This window comes from Poromitra crassiceps, assembly GCF_964638095.1.
Source record: "Poromitra crassiceps genome assembly, chromosome: 1".
NCBI lineage: Eukaryota > Metazoa > Chordata > Actinopteri > Beryciformes > Melamphaidae > Poromitra > Poromitra crassiceps.
The window spans coordinates 14,758,912-14,779,901 of NC_139623.1; the positions used below are offsets into that span (position 1 = coordinate 14,758,912).

General features: G+C 41.9%; 1 protein-coding gene across 3 annotated transcripts in view; it reads left to right on the plus strand.

Moving 5' to 3' along the window:
- The first annotated feature begins 640 nt into the window (after positions 1-640).
- arnt (aryl hydrocarbon receptor nuclear translocator) overlaps positions 641-20,990 on the plus strand; it is a 30,073-nt gene continuing 9,723 nt past the window's right edge. For all 3 annotated transcript variants that reach the window (XM_083646662.1, XM_083646663.1, XM_083646664.1), the window contains exons 1-7: positions 641-901; positions 1,595-1,688; positions 1,842-1,886; positions 6,160-6,210; positions 15,696-15,909; positions 16,114-16,327; positions 18,995-19,097. In XM_083646662.1, coding sequence (XP_083502788.1) covers positions 865-901; positions 1,595-1,688; positions 1,842-1,886; positions 6,160-6,210; positions 15,696-15,909; positions 16,114-16,327; positions 18,995-19,097 — 758 coding nt within the window. In that variant the 5' untranslated portion in view covers positions 641-864. The remainder of the gene's footprint in view (positions 902-1,594; positions 1,689-1,841; positions 1,887-6,159; positions 6,211-15,695; positions 15,910-16,113; positions 16,328-18,994; positions 19,098-20,990) is intronic.

The window sequence follows — 20,990 nt, forward strand, 5'->3', positions numbered from 1 at the left end:
GCATGGGGGGTGGGAGAGGTTAGGGATGGGAGAGGTTAGGGTTAGGGGGTGGGAGAGGTCCCGAGGGTCTCCGACCCTCCGTTCTGCCCGCAGACCCCCCGAAGCGACCCCAGGATCTCCACAGGGTCCTGGGGCCCACCCAGGCCTCGGAGACCCCAGGTTTATCCATTAAATTGGCTTTTTTCTGGTAAACTCTGCAAGCTGTCCATTGAATGGGGTTTTTAAGGTAACCTGTGCAAGCTGGACATTAAATGGGGTTTTGCAAGTAATCTCTACAACCCCAGAGAAACTGGGTTGTAGAGATTGTACAACCCCAGAGAATGGGGACATTTTGAAGCAATTCCTTTCCATTGAATGAGGTGATTCTAAATTGAATGGAGCCAGAGCACCAGCTCACAACACCTCATAATGCATCATCTCTACTCTGAGTCATGACATGCTGTCTGCCCCATCTTGAGCATTTCCTCCACATATCGGGGTGGAGCAAAAAACCTGGATTTCCCAACATTGTACGTCATTTGTATCTAGCTTGTGTTATATCCAATAGAATGTGGAGAAATGTAGATACTAGACAGCTTGCATCGACTATGCTCCCTAGCCTGAAACGCCATCTTGAATAGAAGGGGGTTTAAACCGGGGGGGGGACAGTAATAGGGACCCTGAAGTATATGTAGTTATACCATAATTTATCTTAATTTCAAGTCCTCTGGGCGCTGTCAAATTATACAAGCCATGGCGGTGGTGGACATTCACTGCACGAATTAAAGGCACAGGAGTGAGGAAATCGGCAGGGAACTGGTTAGCAGCAAGCTAGCACTGGGGGGCTTGAAGGTTTTTCCGGAGCTGAAGTTGTTTTGTTTGTTTATGTTATTCCACACGGACATGTCCTCTTCAAACCCAGGTACGGTTAAAGTAGAATCGTAATTTAATGGCATGACAGCATGCAGCTGTCAAATGCGCATATAACTACGCATTTATTGTGCTCGGTTAGCTAAATCTGACACTTTTACTAACGATAGCCGGATAGCGTGACAACATCAGCTAAGTTAGCCAAGCTAATACCAGCTAGCATTAACGTTAGCGTAGCAGGCTAGCTAGATGGCAAGGGTAACGTTATTCCAGCTAACGGCGGCTAGATTAGCCTAAAACAGTTGGGACAACTCTCGCTGTGATTTTATCTTACACAGTCAAACGAGCCAAATGTGAACCAAGCATATAAAGTTCGCCAGCTACAGTTGGCTAACGTTAGCTCGGTTAAAATTGTGCTGGTTAGGTGATGTAAGGTTGGCTCAGTGTTGTGATTGAGCTATTTGGCGAAAGCTATGCTCACGACAGGCGACTGCTAGAATGACACATTTTTGATATGTAACGTCAACGCTAGCTAGTTATTGTATGTTAGAAAAACTTTAGCGTAAAACATAACGTTACGGGTAGCCAACGTTAGTTTCATTTCATTTTCTGAGAGTTTGGTTGGGATTCCAACGAGTGGTGAGGTTTCATTTTCAGTCATCATCACCTGTCATCTTCTATGGCGGACACCTGTCATCGGTTATGCTAACGTTACATTGCATCTCTTTATGTCTGTTATTAATAGAGTTACCAGATCCAAATCTGGGTATGGGGGCAAGTGGGACCCAAGCAAGTGGTGGGGCTGTCGTACCAAAAGGGACCAACAAAAGAAGAGCTGCGTAAGTCTGTGTGTGTTGTTAGTGGTAACGCTAGTTAAGTACTCTGTTACGAGTATTTGCCGATAGGAATACTTTTTGATATTGACCATTATGGTCAAAATCCTTTATACTTATGTGAAGCTATTAAAATAGTCTCTCTCCTCATTCTCACAGGTCAGACTTTGATGATGACGATGATGAAGGAAGCAAGCTGTTCAGGTACATACTTTACGGTTCTAAAGCTTGACTAGTTGGTATATTGCTAGCCTCAATGGAGACTCATCAGTCTCGAATGGGCAGCCCCAATATCCACTGGAAGATCGGCTAAAATAGCTGAACGTATATACACGTTATCAATCACAATAAAACTGTACCCATCTCCGACACAATGTTGCTATCCAAGATTTTGGGGCCATGGTATTCCAAAATATTCCGTAGTTTCTAATACAGAGCCCTCATTCACATGCCAGTGCCGAAGTTTTTAGCAAACATATTTTGGGTTTCAACTACTCCACTGCGCAGGATGTATCTGTTCGGTGCTCAGTGGTTTGGTGGTGTACGGCAGTTCACAATTTTGAGCATCGGCTCCGGCAGGTGAATAAGGGCTCGTATTGGAAACTACAGAATATTTTGGAATACCATGGCCCCGAAATCTTGGATAACAACATTGTGTCAGAGTGGGTACAGTTTTATTGTGATAATGTGTATATTGCGTGCAGCGATATACACCATCTCCCGGTGGATATAGGGGCTGCGCATCCAAGACGAAGAAGGAAGAATGACTGATGAGTCTCGCGTTGAGGCTAGTATATTGGCTGCCTGTGCTGCTTATGCCGGGCTCAGACTACACGATATATTTTGTCTTTCACGATGTCACCGTGTCAGACGAAGCAATCATTCTGCCATCAATGTGTGATGTGTCTTGGCTGGGAGAGTGGCAACACTACAAGTCTGATCCCGACCAGGACTACCAACTCTGACGGAGAACATCGGGAACGATCCGCATGCCACAAGTCCATTTTCTCACGCAGTGAAAAACTAAATAAAATTGATAACCTCACGGAGTGAAAACAGGGCACGGGCAGGCAAGGCAGACAGAACAGCGCCAGAGCAGAAAATGAGGAATAGCCTATATAGGTTACAAAATCTAGCCTGGTATATTTGTAGCCTACAGTATAATACGGGGCTTAAAATTCACTTTGCAAACTAGGGGGGAATTCCCCCCTTATGTTCTTCAGATGGGGGGGATTTATAGATTTTGGGTGGGATCTATAGACTTTAGGGGGGATCTTTTCAGCCATTAGCCTACTATAACCGACAAATACCTGCTTCTCCTGTCCAATAAGCGATAATACTGTAATTTCACATTTTTGTTTAAAAAAGGAAGTAGTTTATGCACACCTGAGTCTAAATTACTATGACTTTTGTCGTGTTTTTTCTGCAGAAGCCATAGGCTTTTGGTTCTATGAAAGCCTTTATTTTTTGTATTGAGTGATACACTCTATTAAAACACTAATATCATATTATATCAGAAGTGTTCTTTGTTTTGTGTTCACAATAGTGATGTCAGTTAGATTTGATTAGGTCAGAGCTATGGAATATTAAATCATCCATCTTTGCTCACTACATCTGCCTTTCTTACTGTCATTACTGGCAACTAAACCTGTTCGAATTTTGCATTGGGGAGAGTTCTATTGAAGGGAATGGGCAGGCATGGAAAGTCCACTATAAACCATTATCTGTTTGTCGTTTCACTTTTTATTGAAAATGCTTCCACCAGATTTTCACGGCTGTTTTATGAGAAACGCCATTTAAGTGGCGACAACAATGTTGACATCACTGGCACTCGGCATAAGGAGGATTAACGTTATTATTAACGTCATTATCGATATCAGATTCTTCATCGTCAATAACCTAACGCTAAACATCACTGACACTGACGTTACTCTGTGTTACGTTGACGTTACAGCTAGAAGTGCCTTGTTGTTCGACTTGTCCTGTTTGTTTTTTCTGAGCGAGTCCCCCTTCTGATGACGTAGTTTTACTTTTTAGCCAGCGATCTGCAAGCAGCTGTGTATCCACCGAGAAATCAGCAGAGGAGCGTTGATGTCGAGAGAGGACTGAGCGAGCATGCTAATATTTGTTGTTAACTGGCCACGTAAGTGAAATGTGGTCCGCCCGTGTAACGTGTCCCAGTGATTTGAATGCATTAAAACACGATTTCAGACGGACAAGCCCGTCTTTATTGTCACACGATTACAATCAACACATGCACGGAGGGCCACAACACACACATGCTGACGGTGGCCGGTGAAATTTGTCCTCTGCATTTAACCCATCCTGGCTTTATCCTTTCCTCCGGGGGGCAGGCCAGGAGCAGTGGTCGCTTTCTCGTACAGCGCCCGGGGACCGACTTCGGATGTTGTCGTCACTGGTCGGATGACGATGACGATCTGTAGCCTGTACTACGAAGCTAGTTTAATGCCTTATCCGAGTAAGTTTGAGTTTAAACCTGGTTTAGCCGTACTACAAAGCAAGTTAACTTTAAATCACCATGGCAACTGACGCTGCAAAGCTAACCTGGTTGCGACCAGGTTAGCTTCAGAGGATAAGATCAAAATCCATGACAGACCCATATAATCGGCTCTCTGGAGTCACTCACCGTTCATATAAGATCGCCATATGAAAAATAGATTGCAGTCAACTGAGAATATAACAAGAAAAACATTTGTGGCTCTGTAGGCTACATAATTAAATTAAGCCTACTTACCACTTTATGTCTTAACAGCTCAACTATGCGTGGAGAAATATGATCACTATTAATCACCGCAGCGCATATCATAGGCTAAACGGAGCCTCAAATGGAGTGAGGGTGATATTCTCCTACATGCCAGAAAAGCCTATAGATGGGATAAATATGGGATAGCCCCAATACTAAATATGCAGGCTTCTTGCATGTTTCAGCTGGAACTGTGTCCTGTAGGCTGTATGCCAATATATGAGCAAAAATAGGCTAGTTTTTATCAATGAAAAGTATGCCCGCATCGTCTTAATTCAGTCCAGCAGTTTTCTCTTTTATATTAGGATATCATTATTATAGCCTATATATGAATTATTCGATCAGTGCAACCACACACACATAATGAGTGATAGAGATCATTATTCATTGAACATGCTTTCTAAATCTATGGTCTAAATAGGCTTACAGATTGTGGAAATTTATAGACTGAGATTACACATTTAATGTACATTTACACTCGCACAAAGCTGTAGGAGACAGAAATCGCTGATCAAAATAAATCAAATGACTGATGTGAATACAAGCGGCAGCTTTAGACAGTCCTTCCCCCAACTATATCCAACGCGGATTTTCATTCTGCCATAGGTTACATTAAATATCCGCTAAAATCTCTGATCCCACTGTGGCTGCGCTTTTTCATTCAATGAGGAAATGGGTGTGGAAATGGGTGTGGGCGTGGATCAACTCAGCTGTTCATAATGTGATTGGCTGGCGCACCTCTTTCGCGTGGACGCGCGCCTGTGCACGAGCGAAAAACGTGCGCGTGCACAGGCAGATCCCAGGTCCACTTACACAGTAGAAAACCAGCGTCGTAGTATCAGTTAACTAGATAGCTTTGATCCTGTTCAGTCAAACCAGATCAAAGGGACTTATCGCGGATCTGTTAAACTAGTTTCGTAGTACAGGGCTCAGATCTTCTGCATGTTTTTAATGGGGGGGGTTATATACGGAGGAACCCCCCTGGGGGAGCACGGGGAGAACATGCAAACTCCACACAGACAGAAAGGCCCTTACGACGAGATACCCCACCTGGGCAGTGGGCACTGAAGATATGGGGGGGAACACAACCACAGCGCCCACAGTGTCCCAGGCGAGAATCGAACTCAGGACCTTCTGACTGCGAGGCGACAGCTCTACCACTGAGTCACCGTGCCCCGTTAAGCACCGTTCCGCACATTGATCGGTCTGCGCAAACCATTGCAGGATTACTCCCCCTTTATAAATTGAAAATATGTGGGAATTTGCGAAAATGTGCGGGATTCTCGCAATCACGCGCCAAATTTTAAGCCCTGTAATTGATTGTGTAGCTCACAGCATGCTGCTGCAGCTCTCCCTCTTCTCTCTCATCAGGCAGACAGAGAGTGAGTGAGTTGCTCTGGTTATGGGGAGGGGACACTCTGTGTTTCTCCACACTTCAAGCTGAAGTCAAAAGGAACTCGTAATAGTTGTCAAACTACACGAGAAAATAATTCAGCCCGACGAAAAGACCAGTGACGCGTCCCAGATGCTCCGACACTGGTCTTTGATTATGTCACACTACAAGAGGTAAAGACAGCTGTTCGTTGCTCCCGACGGTCATATTCGGGCCCAACGCTGAAAATATGTTGTGTGCGACCAAATCGTTTTAAAATTGTCTGTGTAGTCTGAGCCCGCCAATAGACATCGAGCCCTGTCTTTTCTGTATTCCCTCAGGTGTGACGATGACACAGGAGGTTCCAACAATGACAAGGAGCGCTTTGCCAGGTAGGGAGGGTGAATTAGGTGTGTGTGTGTGTGTGTAGGGGAGGTTATTAAATGGATATAACAGTTGCCCCTTTTGCTCCCCCTTGTTTTCTCTTCTCTCTCTCTCTCTTTCTGACTCTCCTCCTTTTCACTTTGTTAATGATTTTTGGGTCTGTGTTTTAGTGGGTTGGTTTCAATTACAGGTTTTTTGATGAATATCAGAGTTTTGCAGATAAGGAAAAACTAGCCAGGTATGGCCTGTACCACCCTGGAAGGCTGCCTCTCCTGCTCAGGGCCGGATCTACCATATGGGCAACCTGGGCAGGTGCCCAGGGGCCTTCAGTATGAAGGGGCCCTAAAAAAACCCAAAAAGGTTGGGCTCATGTCGGGCTCCACAGAACTATGACACAAATATAAGACCAATCAGAATGAAATAAAAATAGTTTCCAAGAAGATTAAGTCTCATGATTTAGTGTTATTTGATAGCTCAGTGTTTTCCGCTAGGTCAGAGAATGTCCAGCTAAGTCAAAGTAGTAGCCGGCAAGGACCCCCGAAAGGGGGACGTACATTTTGTACATTTTAAAGTAAAATGCACCAATCTGGTGCACTTTGAGAGCAAAATGATAACCTCAGAATGCTGGTACTGTCTCCCTCTCTGTGGGGCTCCTGGGTGCTGTGTCTCTCTGGTTCTGTCTCTCTCTTTCTCTGTGGGCCTCCTTGGTTCTGTCTGCCTCTTTTTCAGTGGAGGTCCCTGGTTGTGTTTGTTTGTTTGTTTGTTTGTTTATTTGGATCCACCATTAGATACAGCAAATATGCAGTAGCTATTCTTCCTGGGGTCCTCATATCATACTTTTAAACAATTTTTTCATCTTAAACACAATACAGACAATACAACTTCCATAACATTCATACCTACATACATACATACAGTAGCTCTATTATTTACTTCTTAGTTGAAGAAAACTTAGTAAATAAATACAAAACAATACAGAAAGAAAAGTGGAGAGACAAAAAACATAACTCTCCTTACCTTTGTGATCATAGGATAGCTCAATTCACCAGTGAAAAACACAATTGTTTTCAGGGTATCCCATATGTAAACAGATACATCTTTAATTTTTTGTTAAAGCAACTTCTGTTACTATTTAATACTAAAAAGCTTGGTAGTGAATTCCATGCCACCATTGCTCTGTAGTGAACCGTTCCTTTTATTAAATTTGTTCTGCATGGAGGCAGCCTAAATCGACCCTCTGATGCCTGCCGCGTACAGTGCTGATGTTCATCTGAAAAGAATGTTAGTTTATTATAGAGTACTTCTGGGATTTTATGTAAAATAATCTTTTTAATGAAAGACACAAGTGAGTAATGTAACTTACTTTTGACATTTAACCAGGCGAGTTGATTATGCATTTCCATGCCAGCTGTTCTATATGGACAATTCAGAGCTATACGAGCTGCTTTATTTTGGGCTACTTGTAGCTTGTTCAAATTACTTTGTGTTGTATTGGACCAGATGACTGCACCGTAATCTAGATGTGACAGAACTAGCGCCTGAATTAATTGTTTGATCAGGTATCTGGGTGATAGAGAATAGAATTCTATACATCCGCTTAAATGTATATGTAAATGTATATCACAGCTTATCTAATACCAAATAAATTGAAACCAATGAGTCCAGGAAGATTTACCATAAAAGTATATTTAATAGCTTACATTCTCTGCAATATGCATATATTGACAGAGGGCATGAATCTCAATGTACACATGTATCGATGTACAGAGTCAAATATTCAGCCGCGATGTCACAATTTGACATACGCTTTATACTGTAAAGGAGGGAGGAGCAGAGAGGAGGGGGTGATGACTTGACTTGGAGCCTACAGTGCTGCCTGTCTGTATCAGCAAGTGTTCCTGTCTCATGGCCATTGTCATGCTGAGTTTCTGAAGGCCAGAGCAAAGGGGAGAAATCTCCTGCTTGATAAGCTAGTTATGTGTCTCTGCATAGTGCAAATATGCATTTGTGAGATGTCATGGGTGAATCTATATGTCAGATGTCATGTCATAATGTGTATGTCATGTCATTGTTTATAGCATTAATTATGTGTATGCAATTATAGCTTATAGCTTATTGATTAGGAAATATTGATTAGGAAATGGCATGGAACTTATATTTTTCTCCAACAATCCACCCAATTGTTATGTTCATCAACTATAACAATAATAATTACAAAATTTAAGTTCACTATTCACTATAATGCTTGTATCTGTACTTGTGGGCCAGGGCTGGGCAGGGGGGGTTTTGAAAACATAGGAAACATTAAACACTTGAAAGAAAACAGAATTTTTGATCAATATGCAGTCCAGCGCAGTCTCAGCTCATATCACAGCATCTCCATTATCTATTGGAAAGAGAAAACAGTTTTTAGTGATATAATGACAAAATTACATCACCACTGCGGCTATAATATATAGGAGTGGGCCTACTAATCTTAACTCTATATGGTTCAATGCAAACAGTCTATCATTATATAATGCATTGAACTTAATATTCAGTGTGTTCCAAATCACACTTAAATCTTTTCCACTATTGTAAAAGAAGCTTCATACATACAGTATGTATATATATAATCTTTCCAGCTTCACTTTATTCAAACCTTCCTGTAAAAGGAATCATGTCTTTAAGTAAAATATTTTCAAAGTATTCACAACAGGAACAATATTTTCTCATCATTCATGTGATGACTCTAGTTCATTCATTTATTTGTTTGTTCCTGGTGCTGTTGTTATTGTTGTTATTAAACTATTTAATAGCCCAACTCCATGCAGTGGTTTAATTTCTTTTTGGGAACTATTTTATTAGAATAAAATTCTATTTCTAGTTTACTTTAATATTGGTTTGTTTGAAATAGGAACTGAAACTTTCTAAAATACAAAACATTCATAACATTGATTAATCATATTCATTAAACCATAATCACAGTATCATATAACTGATTATTCTTAAAATGATACTTTAAAACACATTTTTATTTAATATTGAAAATAGAAAGAATTTTCTTTATTCTACAAAAACTAGGTCAAGTAGACCTCTTGAACTGTGGATCAAAGTACTCAAAGTACAGATTTATGCTGGTGTTGAAGGTTTTCTGTGACGTACAACCTGTAACTATAAACATTAGATTTCACAATGTGCCTGTATTTTAGACAAAATAACTTCATTACAAGTTATTAGTACAACAAGTACGTACATACGGCAGATAATGTTTTGAGATACTCTGTGAGTACATATTCAATTGTTTACTTTATAATTTGTTTGCAATGGACCTCGTAAACAAGATGACTCCTGAGTGGGCATTCACAGCTTACAGAGTGGCAATGAATTGACCTTGTGGACTTGTGGCAATGTGCAATGGGGCGGAGGGTGACCCCAGAAAGTGCTGTTGGTGAGGGCTTTACATGGGGGGGGGGGGCGGGCTAGACCCCAGGCAGTTCACTTGAGTGATTTTGGGGATGGCAAGACCCCACTAGATAAAACAGTGAGGGCCAACATTGTTCACATGCTCCAAACGCAAACTCAGGACTGTCTGTCCTCCGAGGTCATTGTCTTATCTATAGATACTTTTGAAAACATCTCACCCGTACTTAAGTGTAAATTTTGCTTATGTGTTGAAAACATACCAAAAGTTAAATGTTGGTATGCACATTTTATAATAATATTTCTAATCTTATCCACCCAATTGGTGGTTCAATAAATGTATATTTTTCTGTTTAAGAAAATACTTCAGATTCAGATTATCTTACACAGGAACTCTTCACCCTTCACAACACATTCTATTAGGATTTATTTTCAAAATAATAATCAACAGTCTATTTATTACTATTCAAATTTGCTTACTGCACTTTAAATAATGCACAGCTTACTTCACTCTATTGATTCATAACAAACAAAAATTTCATTCAATCATATACTGTGGGGTTTGAACCTGGGGCTTGTTTCGACATTCAATTTCATAATGTATAATACTGTGGGGTTTGAACCTGTGACAGGGCTTATCTCTCCGACCTAGAAAGGCGGTGGCTGGCTCACTGTTTGCTCAAAGGTTTTGGGGATCCAATTGTTTCTGGCTAAGTTTAACCTTGTTGGAAGACTGACTGTTCCAAGGAAACATAAACAAATTATTTCAGCCTGCTATGTTCCATCACATTGGACCAGCTATAGGGGAAGATTGACCCTCGTGTTGCTGAATCAACAAGATGGCTGTTTGTCCACTGGCTGCTCCCGTTTTTTATATCGGCATTTGTTCGCGTAATGTCCTCTCTTTCCGCAGTGCTTGCATGTATATCGAGGGCATTTAGGCTGAGGGGCACCCTGTGTGGTGTACTGATATGGGGAACTTCCTGAATTGTCTATGCGTACTGGCATGTGGTCAGCTGATATAGAATGCTGAACCATCTGATGTGGCAAATGATTTGGGTCTGTTTGTATGTTCACAGGTATCTGCTTGGCCATATTTGAAACACTTTGTTCGGTACCTGTGTCAAATTTTACGGGCTCATCTCCATACTGTCTGATAACCATCTCAAGCTGTCTAATTGTCTCTCTGGCTCCTTCACACTCTGGCCTTCTACAAGGCCCTTCAGCGTCCATTATGATAGCTTTTTCAGAGAGCAGAACCAGATGGCTTCCTTACAGTATGAAAAGACAACTGAGCAGGCCTAGGCTTATCTACAGTATTTGTTTTAGTTTACACACGACTCGGTGAGCCGTTGTTTTGATCAATTCTGTTACGTCTCTCTCTCTCTCTCTCTCCCTTTGGCAAAAAGCAAAGCACTGATTCCTCTATTTACTGTGAATGTCGCATTCATTTAATGTCTCATTGATTCACATTCAACTCTTTATATTTCAGTCTTGCATTACGCACCAAGGGTATTAAAACCCGTATTAAAAGAGAGAGAGAGCTACTGTTTTTGTTTATCACTTACTTGTGATCTTGAGGTGTCCGTGTGTGTAAAGTAATATTCAACACCTTACCTTTTCGTCGATGTGGGGTGGTGACAGAGGGACGGTTGTTCTCCTGTTGACCAGTTCCGTCCGTGTGTGGGGTATCTGGAATTTACAAATTTGGTGACAGATCAATTTGTTCGATGGACAATTGATTCTGTATTTTGGGATTGGCTAAAATACACTTTTTGCAAACTTCCTTCAACTCCTTTAAAATAGGCTTCTTAAGAAATTGTTTTGTTTTACAATGAAACAGCTGCTTATTTTTGTTTGTTTGTTTGTTACATGCTTGTTACACATTGTAGGTATTTCAAAACATATCAACCATATTGGTTAGACAACTATGATTGCTTCCCAGTCTCGCTCGGTGCTCAATATCTCTGGCCGATCCTAGCCAGCGCGCCATGGGGCTACACCCCGCCGAGTGAGTGGTATGTTATGGGGAGATCTTTCAAAAGCATCAACTTGGTCCTGCGTTTGGACCTGTTGCTGGACTTGTTATGTCCTCTTAATAGCCTCAACTAAGTCCTGCTATCGGACCTGTTGCTGGACCTGTTTCACAAAAGCCTCAACTAGGTCCTGTTTGCTTGGACCTGTTGCTGGACCTCATTTAAAAGGAGATCCATAATGAAAAAGACCCATTTGTTCAAAAGCATCAACTTGGTCCTGCTTCCTTGGACCTGTTGCTGGACCTACAGTATTTATAGATCCATATCACAAAAGCCTTTTGATAAACCCACAACATGCAAATATTTCAGATTCTTTTAAATATCAGATGACAGCTCAGTAATGAATTATGAAATTAATTCAGACTTACCCGCTCTGTCATAGATATCCTGTTCGTGACGCCAATTGATAGAGAATAGAATTCTATACATCCGCTTAAATGTATATGTAAATGTATATCACAGCTTATCTAATACCAAATAAATTGAAACCAATGAGTCCAGGAAGATTTACCATAAAAGTATATTTAATAGCTTACATTCTCTGCAATATGCATATATTGACAGAGGGCATGAATCTCAATGTACACATGTATCGATGTACAGAGTCAAATATTCAGCCGCGATGTCACAATTTGACATACGCTTTATACTGTAAAGGAGGGAGGAGCAGAGAGGAGGGGGTGATGACTTGACTTGGAGCCTACAGTGCTGCCTGTCTGTATCAGCAAGTGTTCCTGTCTCATGGCCATTGTCATGCTGAGTTTCTGAAGGCCAGAGCAAAGGGGAGAAATCTCCTGCTTGATAAGCTAGTTATGTGTCTCTGCATAGTGCAAATATGCATTTGTGAGATGTCATGGGTGAATCTATATGTCAGATGTCATGTCATAATGTGTATGTCATGTCATTGTTTATAGCATTAATTATGTGTATGCAATTATAGCTTATAGCTTATTGATTAGGAAATATTGATTAGGAAATGGCATGGAACTTATATTTTTCTCCAACACTGGGCATACATTTTTTACAGTGTCTTACTACTGCCATGCCTCTGCCCATTTTTTTCACCTTCTGATCAATGTAGCTGTTCCACGACATTCTGTTATCAATAATTAATCCCAATAACTTCACCTCTGTCTTTTGTTCTATATGTTTATCTCCTATAATTAAGTTCAAAGCTGGTGCATATTTCAACTTGTTCTAAAGTTTTCCATCCTCACACTCTAAAAACCCCAAAAGAAATGTTTTATTTTTATTTTCTAATCAAAATTTTCAACAACCAATGTGCTCACCCCCCCAAAAAAGTCTTGATTCAATTCACTCTGGTGCTGGATCACTCCATGGCAAGAGGTTTCAATAGAATATAAACTGACCCGCACTCAGGAAAACCTAACCTGATCAGGTTAGTTTATACTGACCTTTTATACTGACCGGTCAGTTTATATTCTATTTTCTAATCAAAATATTTCTTTCTGGGATGAAGTAACTACCAGTCTATCTGTCTATCTAGCTAGCTAGCTATATCTATAAACAATAATAATAATTAGAATATTATAATATGGATGCCATTATTAACTTACTTTATTTTTTTCCCCTTTTTCTCTTGTTTTATCATTTTGTATAAACTGACCAGCAGCCAGTTTCCTAAAGATCTTGAAGGAGTGAGAGGCAGGAAGCAGCCTGTGGGCCACGTAACCCACATTCCTCCATTATCCTACATGATGTAATAATATAATGAGGGGTAGCCTTAGCCTATTTTCTTTCCTTTACATTTTCATAATATGGTAATGTGACGTCACACCCGTGTTGTCGTTCCATTTAAACAGTCGGGGAAACAGCCAGGGTTGACTCTAGTCAGGCTAGCCATTGTTATCAATAACAGTTGATAACAATGCATTTCGTGGTATTTTGTGTACACAAACACTAGAAGTTAGACAGTAACTTCTAGCGGTATCTGTGTGGACTGGACATGTTGCTACAACTGACACAAGCCAGATGACAAAGCATGACAGTAGCCATGAGTGACACACACTCTAAAGGTTTTTCCTTTTAGCGTGTGTGTCACGGTTAGCATGACAGGTGATGATAATGTAACGTTAGTCAAGTCCGTTTAACGTAACGTTACTGATTAGCGCTAATAACCACAAACGTGCACGGTTATATAACGACTGTTTTGTCAATCAAATGTACTTCAAATCTTGCCGTGCTGTAGCCTATACCTGCCTCGTTGTGTCCATAAAAATGAGGGCTATCCAGTCGACATTATCGTGAGCGGTGCTTCGCACAAACCAAAACACTGGCCCATGTGTCTGACTGTGATGACGTAACGTTACACAGAAAGGAGGGGGCTCTGCTCTGCCTGCTGCTGTCAATGCTGCTCGCTTCCAGGTATTTAAAGTGACAGCGAAAAATGGTGACGGTCAAAAGTAGTCGGCTGGAAATTGTTTAATGAACGGCTAATTAGCCGGCGCTTATGGAAAACCCTGATGGCTGTGGGCAAGTGGTGACTGGTGAGCCATTCATTTTTCCATAGACATTTTGTAAAATGCTTCTAAAAATAGATTTACTTGGTCAAACAAAGGAATTCAGTTATATTTAGAATCAGGAGAGACCATATACTGACCAAACCCCCCCCCTCTTGTGTCCGAGTGTAATGTAGGAGCTTCAGTGCCTAGGGGCCCCTGGGGATGCTAATCTGACCTTGCTCCTGCTTGCGTCCATATCAACATTGAATGCACTGAATCTGATCAAATACTATCCTGTACTACCAGGGCCCCAGAGCATTACTATCCTGTACTACCAGGGCCCCAGAGCATTACTATCCTGTACTACCAGGGCCCCAGAGCATTACTATCCTGTACTACCAGGGCCCCAGAGCATTACTATCCTGTACTACCAGGGCCCCAGAGCATTACTATCCTGTACTACCAGGGCCCCAGAGCATTAAGCTTCTGGCATACTCTTCGCGCACGCGCTGGAGGCGGGGCTCCGAGGAGGGCGCACGCACTCTGCGCAGGCCAAAACAGAACAGACTCAGTGCTCAGCTCGCTCCTCCAGGCAGTCTGAATGAAATTGAATGTAACGTTCCCAATTCTATGTATTAAATTCTAAAAAACAACCCTCAACATTTGGGAAGGCTAAGCCACACAACTAGTTCGTTATAATCGAACATCATGCTTTGAAGGCGACTTTACGACGGTGAGGACTCAATCACAGCAGATATCCGCTGATAGCCTACCACGGAGATCTCACAGGCACAGGCAGCAAAACCCAATGCGCTGATAGAAAAATCTCCATGGACGCGCCGCGCTGCGCTCAGGCCTCGCCCCCCGACACGCCCCGTGCAATTACGTCATAATCGCCGCGCGCCCTATGCGCTTGGCTGGGCGCAAAGAGTATGCCAGAAGCTTTACTATCCTGTACTACCAGGGCCCCAGAGCATTACTATCCTGTACTACCAGGGCCCCAGAGCATTACTATCCTGTACTACCAGGGCCCCAGAGCATTACTATCCTGTACTACCAGGGCCCCAGAGCATTGCCATTTGGTAGCACAAAAATATGGTTCTATTTCACAGCTGTATATACATGTGTTTTTGTTCCTGTCTGAATGATATACTTCTTTGCCCAAGCCAGTTGGTTAACTGTCTCAACCCACCACTGTTATGTGTCACTAACTGGAAGGCTGTATGTCAGGGACTTCAGTTCACTTTTTGTAATCCTGTACTCTTGAGCAACACTCCTCTCTCCCTCTCTCTTTCTCTCTTTCTCTCTTCCCCTCTCAGGACATCTGAAGAATCTTTTTCTTTCGGCACTTGCTCTCTTTTGTCACTCCGACTGGCTTTGAAAGACCAGGCTCTCTTGCTTCCTCACGATCATTTCGATAGCTCATTGACTTCTCTCACTCTCTCTCTCAATCCCACCTCTTCCCAATCTGCATACCTGCATTGCAACATTAACTCTAAACTCTACCCCATGTTGTCCACCTGCCCGTCTGTTGACCCCATCTCTGTCCCTCCTGTCCCGTCCACCTCTGCCTCCCTCATTCCCTCGCTCCAGGGAGAACCACAGTGAGATTGAGAGGCGGAGGCGGAACAAGATGACCGCTTACATCACAGAATTGTCGGACATGGTGCCCACATGCAGTGCACTGGCACGGAAACCAGACAAACTAACCATCCTACGAATGGCCGTGTCCCATATGAAGTCTCTGAGAGGGAGTGGCAATACCAATGCAGACGGGACACACAAACCATCTTTTCTCACTGACCAGGTATGAAGAAGAGTGACAGAGAGTTGTGGACATAGAGGGCGGGTCAGATGTTCTAACACATTGGGAGAAGCATAGATCATCCCTAATGAGAAAGAGGGTACATTCTGTGATGTAAACAATTAAGCAAAGACTTGACCAATTCACTTCCACTGTAGGCTCCTCGTCCTCAATGCTTAGCCTCGCTCTGATATTTCTTCTCTGTAGGAGCTGAAGCATCTCATCCTGGAGGCAGCCGATGGCTTCCTGTTTGTGGTGTCATGTGAGACTGGCCGTGTTGTTTATGTCTCTGACTCCATCACACCCGTCCTCAACCAATCACAATCTGAATGGCTTGGCTCCTCCCTTTATGACCAGCTCCACCCAGATGACACGGAAAAGCTCAGGGAGCAGCTCTCTACTGCAGAGAATAACAACACAGGTACGACCCCCCCCCCCCACCACACACACACACACACACACACACACACACACACACACACACACACACACACACACACACACACACACACACACACACACACACACACACACACACAGACTTTGTAGACTGTGTATTGTTAAGCTCAGACAAGACTTCTTTGAATAAATGACTGTGTTTGACATTTGCATGTGCATGGACACTTATAATAATTTCCATGAAAGATTTAGAATGATATCATCCATTGATTTAAAACCGAAAACATCAGAATAAAGGCTTTTGCCCACCAAGTCCGTATTTTTCGTCCGAAATTGTTGCACGTTTAAAAAATAAATACGACCTCATTTGGTGTCAGTTACGTTTACACATTGACTCAGAAACTTTCGTCCGTCATTAAAGTTTTCTGAACAGGTTAGATTTTCTGCGCCTTTCGCATCCGTCAAAAGCTGTTTGAGAGCTGTTTGACCTGTCTGTGTTTGGGGGAGAGAGCCTGTGGAGCAAGGCTCCAGCTCCCTTGGTCTGAGTGGATAGGCAGCCGGAGAGACGCCGGTGCTTTGCTCCACCTGAGCGGCCCCTCTCTGCTCCCTCTCCCCGGAGCGGTGCTGCGGCACCCGGCCATGGCGCACCACAGCCAGCTTGGCAAAGTGAAGGCGAGTACGGAGCCCCGGTCCAGTGCGATACGGTTACCATCCCCCGACCTGCCCTCATATCTGCCTTCTCCAGTCCACATCACTGCCTGTCACCCTATGTTGTAATGTAGATACGGGCGGCTGTAGCTCAGGAGGTAGAGTGGGTCGTCACTAATCGATTTGGATGAAAGAGGTCGGTGGTTCCATTCCCGGCTCCTCCAGTCTGCATGTCGAAGTGTCCTTGGGCAAGATACTGAACCCCAAATTGCTCCCGTTGGTGTGCCAGCACCCTGCGTGGCAGCTTGCCACCATCGGTGTATGAATCGGTGAATGTATCTACTCATTGTAAAGCGCTTTGGATAAAAGCGCTATATAAATGCAGGCCATTTACCATTTATTTTACCATTTAGATACAGGAGAGGACGACTATTTGTCTTGTATTGCGAATAAAATGACAAATATAATAGCAATATAATATATAATAGTGTGCAGCATTTCTGTGCATAATGATTTTTATCGGATGATGGATTAAAAAAACGCATGGCGGGGGGGGGGAAATTACTGTGTGTGCAAAGACCTGTGTGACCAAGTGTTGGCCCACATGCACCTCATTACAGCCATGTTTGACCCTGAACATGCACCTCATTACAGCCATGTTTGACCCTGAACATGCACCTCATTACAGCCATGTTTGACTGAACCCACATGTACCTCATTACAGCCATGTTTGACTGAACCCACATGCACCTCATTACAGCCATGTTTGACTGAACCCACATGTACCTCATTACAGCCATGTTTGACTGAACCCACATGCACCTCATTACAGCCATGTTTGACTGAACCCACATGCACCTCATTACAGCCATGTTTGACTGAACCCACATGCACCTCATTACAGCCATGTTTGACTGAACCCACATGTACCTCATTATAGCCATGTTTGACTGAACCCACATGCACCTCATTACAGCCATGTTTGACTGAACCCACATGCACCTCATTACAGCCATGTTTGACCCTGAACATGCACCTCATTACAGCCATGTTTGACTGAACCCACATGCACCTCATTACAGCCATGTTTGACTAAATCCACATGCACCTCATTACAGCCATGTTTGACTGAACCCACATGCACCTCATTAGTCATTACAGCCATGTTTGACCCTGAACATGCACCTCATTACAGCCATGTTTGACCCTGAACATGCACCTCATTACAGCCATGTTTGACCCTGAACATGCACCTCATTACAGCAATGTTTGACCCTGAACATGCACCTCATTACAGCCATGTTTGACCCTGAACATGCACCTCATTACAGCCATGTTTGACCCTGAACATGCACCTCATTACAGCCATGTTTGACCCTGAACATTCACCTCATTACAGCCATGTTTGACCCTGAACATGCACCTCATTACAGCCATGTTTGACTGAACCCACATGCACCTCATTACAGCCATGTTTGACCCTGAACATGCACCTCATTACAGCCATGTTTGACTGAACCCACATGCACCTCATTACAGCCATGTTTGACCCTGAACATGCACCTCATTACAGCCATGTTTGACTGAACCCACATGCACCTCATTACAGCCATGTTTGACCCTGAACATGCACCTCATTACAGCCATGTTTGACCCTGAACATGCACCTCATTACAGCCATGTTTGACTGAACCCACATGCACCTCATTACAGCCATGTTTGACTGAACCCACATGCACCTCATTACAGCCATGTTTGACTGAACCCACATGCACCTCATTACAGCCATGTTTGACTGAACCCACATGCACCTCATTACAGCCATGTTTGACTGAACCCACATGTACCTCATTACAGCCATGTTTGACTGAACCCACATGTACCTCATTATAGCCATGTTTGACTGAACCCACATGCACCTCATTACAGCCATGTTTGACTGAACCCACATGCACCTCATTACAGCCATGTTTGACTGAACCCACATGCACCTCATTACAGCCATGTTTGACTGAACTTTGTATCTCATCTGCCTTATAAGGGAGGATGTTGGATTTAAAGACAGGAACAGTGAAGAAGGAAGGCCAACAATCCTCAGTCAGAATGAGTATGGGAGCCCGACGATCGTTCATCTGCAGAATGAGGTGTGACTCACTACAGTTAACCCACAAGTTAATTACTCATAATGATATATGTGCATAGATACGTAGATTGTTCTAATTATATATGTGCATGGATACGTAGATTGTTATAATAATGATATACGGTACCTATGGGATGGGCATTTCTAGCAAAAACACTAGTTGAAAATTCGCTGGGCCAAAGTCAAGGCGCCAAGATGGCTCAGGGAACAGTAGACGGAACAGTAGAAAGAATAGCTTTTCCTCAAGCAGTAACAAGCCTTGAAACCTTTTCCTTGTGGCTGAGTGTTGCTGTAATATAGACAGTCAGTTTAAGACCATTCCTACTAGGGATGTTCATCAATTATCGAAAATCGATAATCGATCGTTAAGGATTGGAATCGATCCTGTGGCATTTGGATCGATTTTTTAATTATTAAAAAAAAAAAAAAAAAAAATTTTTTTTTTTTTTTGGACTAGGTTTGGGTGGAATTCGTTCCTCCTCGCCCCACTCCATTGCACAGCCGACTAACGTGAGGTGGAGCTTCATATAGTCTCTAGTTTTCTGGCTGGGCACGGGCCTTTGTGCCAACAAAACTGTTTTAAACATGAGAAATTCAAACCGGCATGCGCCGGGGACAGCAGTGTTGGAGAGGAGACACATTGAAATAAAGAGTTCATTGAGGAGAACACGTTGTCTTTCGTATTTTCTGCCATAGGCATTCATTTTGTTAAAAAAAATTGAAAAAATTGAAGAAAAAAAATTGAAAAAATTGAAAATTTTCTAAGTATTAATAAAATCGATAATCGATAATTGATCGTTAATTCTCACCGATTATCGATTTTGGAAAATTTTCAAAATGAACATCCCTAATTCCTACTACATTTCTAGTGTTTCTAGAGCTACTGGGTGCTGCACTCCGCAGCTCTGGTGCGCAGCTCCTACGGCAACGTCACATGGACAAACGGTGTCATTCTTAAGAGACAGGCACGTGTAAAAATAAACAATATATAAATAATAATAAAAAAAACGATTTTCGACTTTCAATAATAAGTCAATCTTGATAATAAAAAAGATTATTCGAAAATTCGAAGTTTGTTCCCAATCCCTAATGTGCATGGATACGTAGATTGTTATAATAATGATATATGTGCATGGATACGTAGATTGTTATAATAATGATATATGCATGGATACACAGATTGTTATAATAATGATATATATGCATGGATACACATATTGTTATAATAATGATATATATGCATGGATACGTAGATTGTTATAATAATGATATATGTGCATGGATACACAGATTGTTATAATAATGATATATATGCATGGATACGTAGATTGTTATAATAATGATATATGTGCATGGATACACAGATTGTTATAATAATGATATATATGCATGGATACGTAGATTGTTATAATAATGATATATGTGCATGGATACACAGATTGTTATAATAATGATATATATGCATGGATACGTAGATTGTTATAATAATGATATATATGCATGGATACGTAGATTGTTATAATAATGATATATGTGCATGGATACACAGATTGTTATAATAATGATATATATGCATGGATACGTAGATTGTTATAATAATGATATATATGCATGGATACGTAGATTGTTATAATAATGATATATGTGCATGGATACACAGATTGTTATAATAATGATATATGTGCATGGATACACAGATTGTTATAATAATGATATATGTGCATGGATACACAGATTGTTATAATAATGATATATGTGCATCGATACGTAGATTGTTATAATAATGATATATGTGCATGGATAGTTGGATACACAGATTGTTATAATAATGATATATGTGCATGGATACACAGATTGTTATAATAATGATATATGTGCATGGATACACAGATTG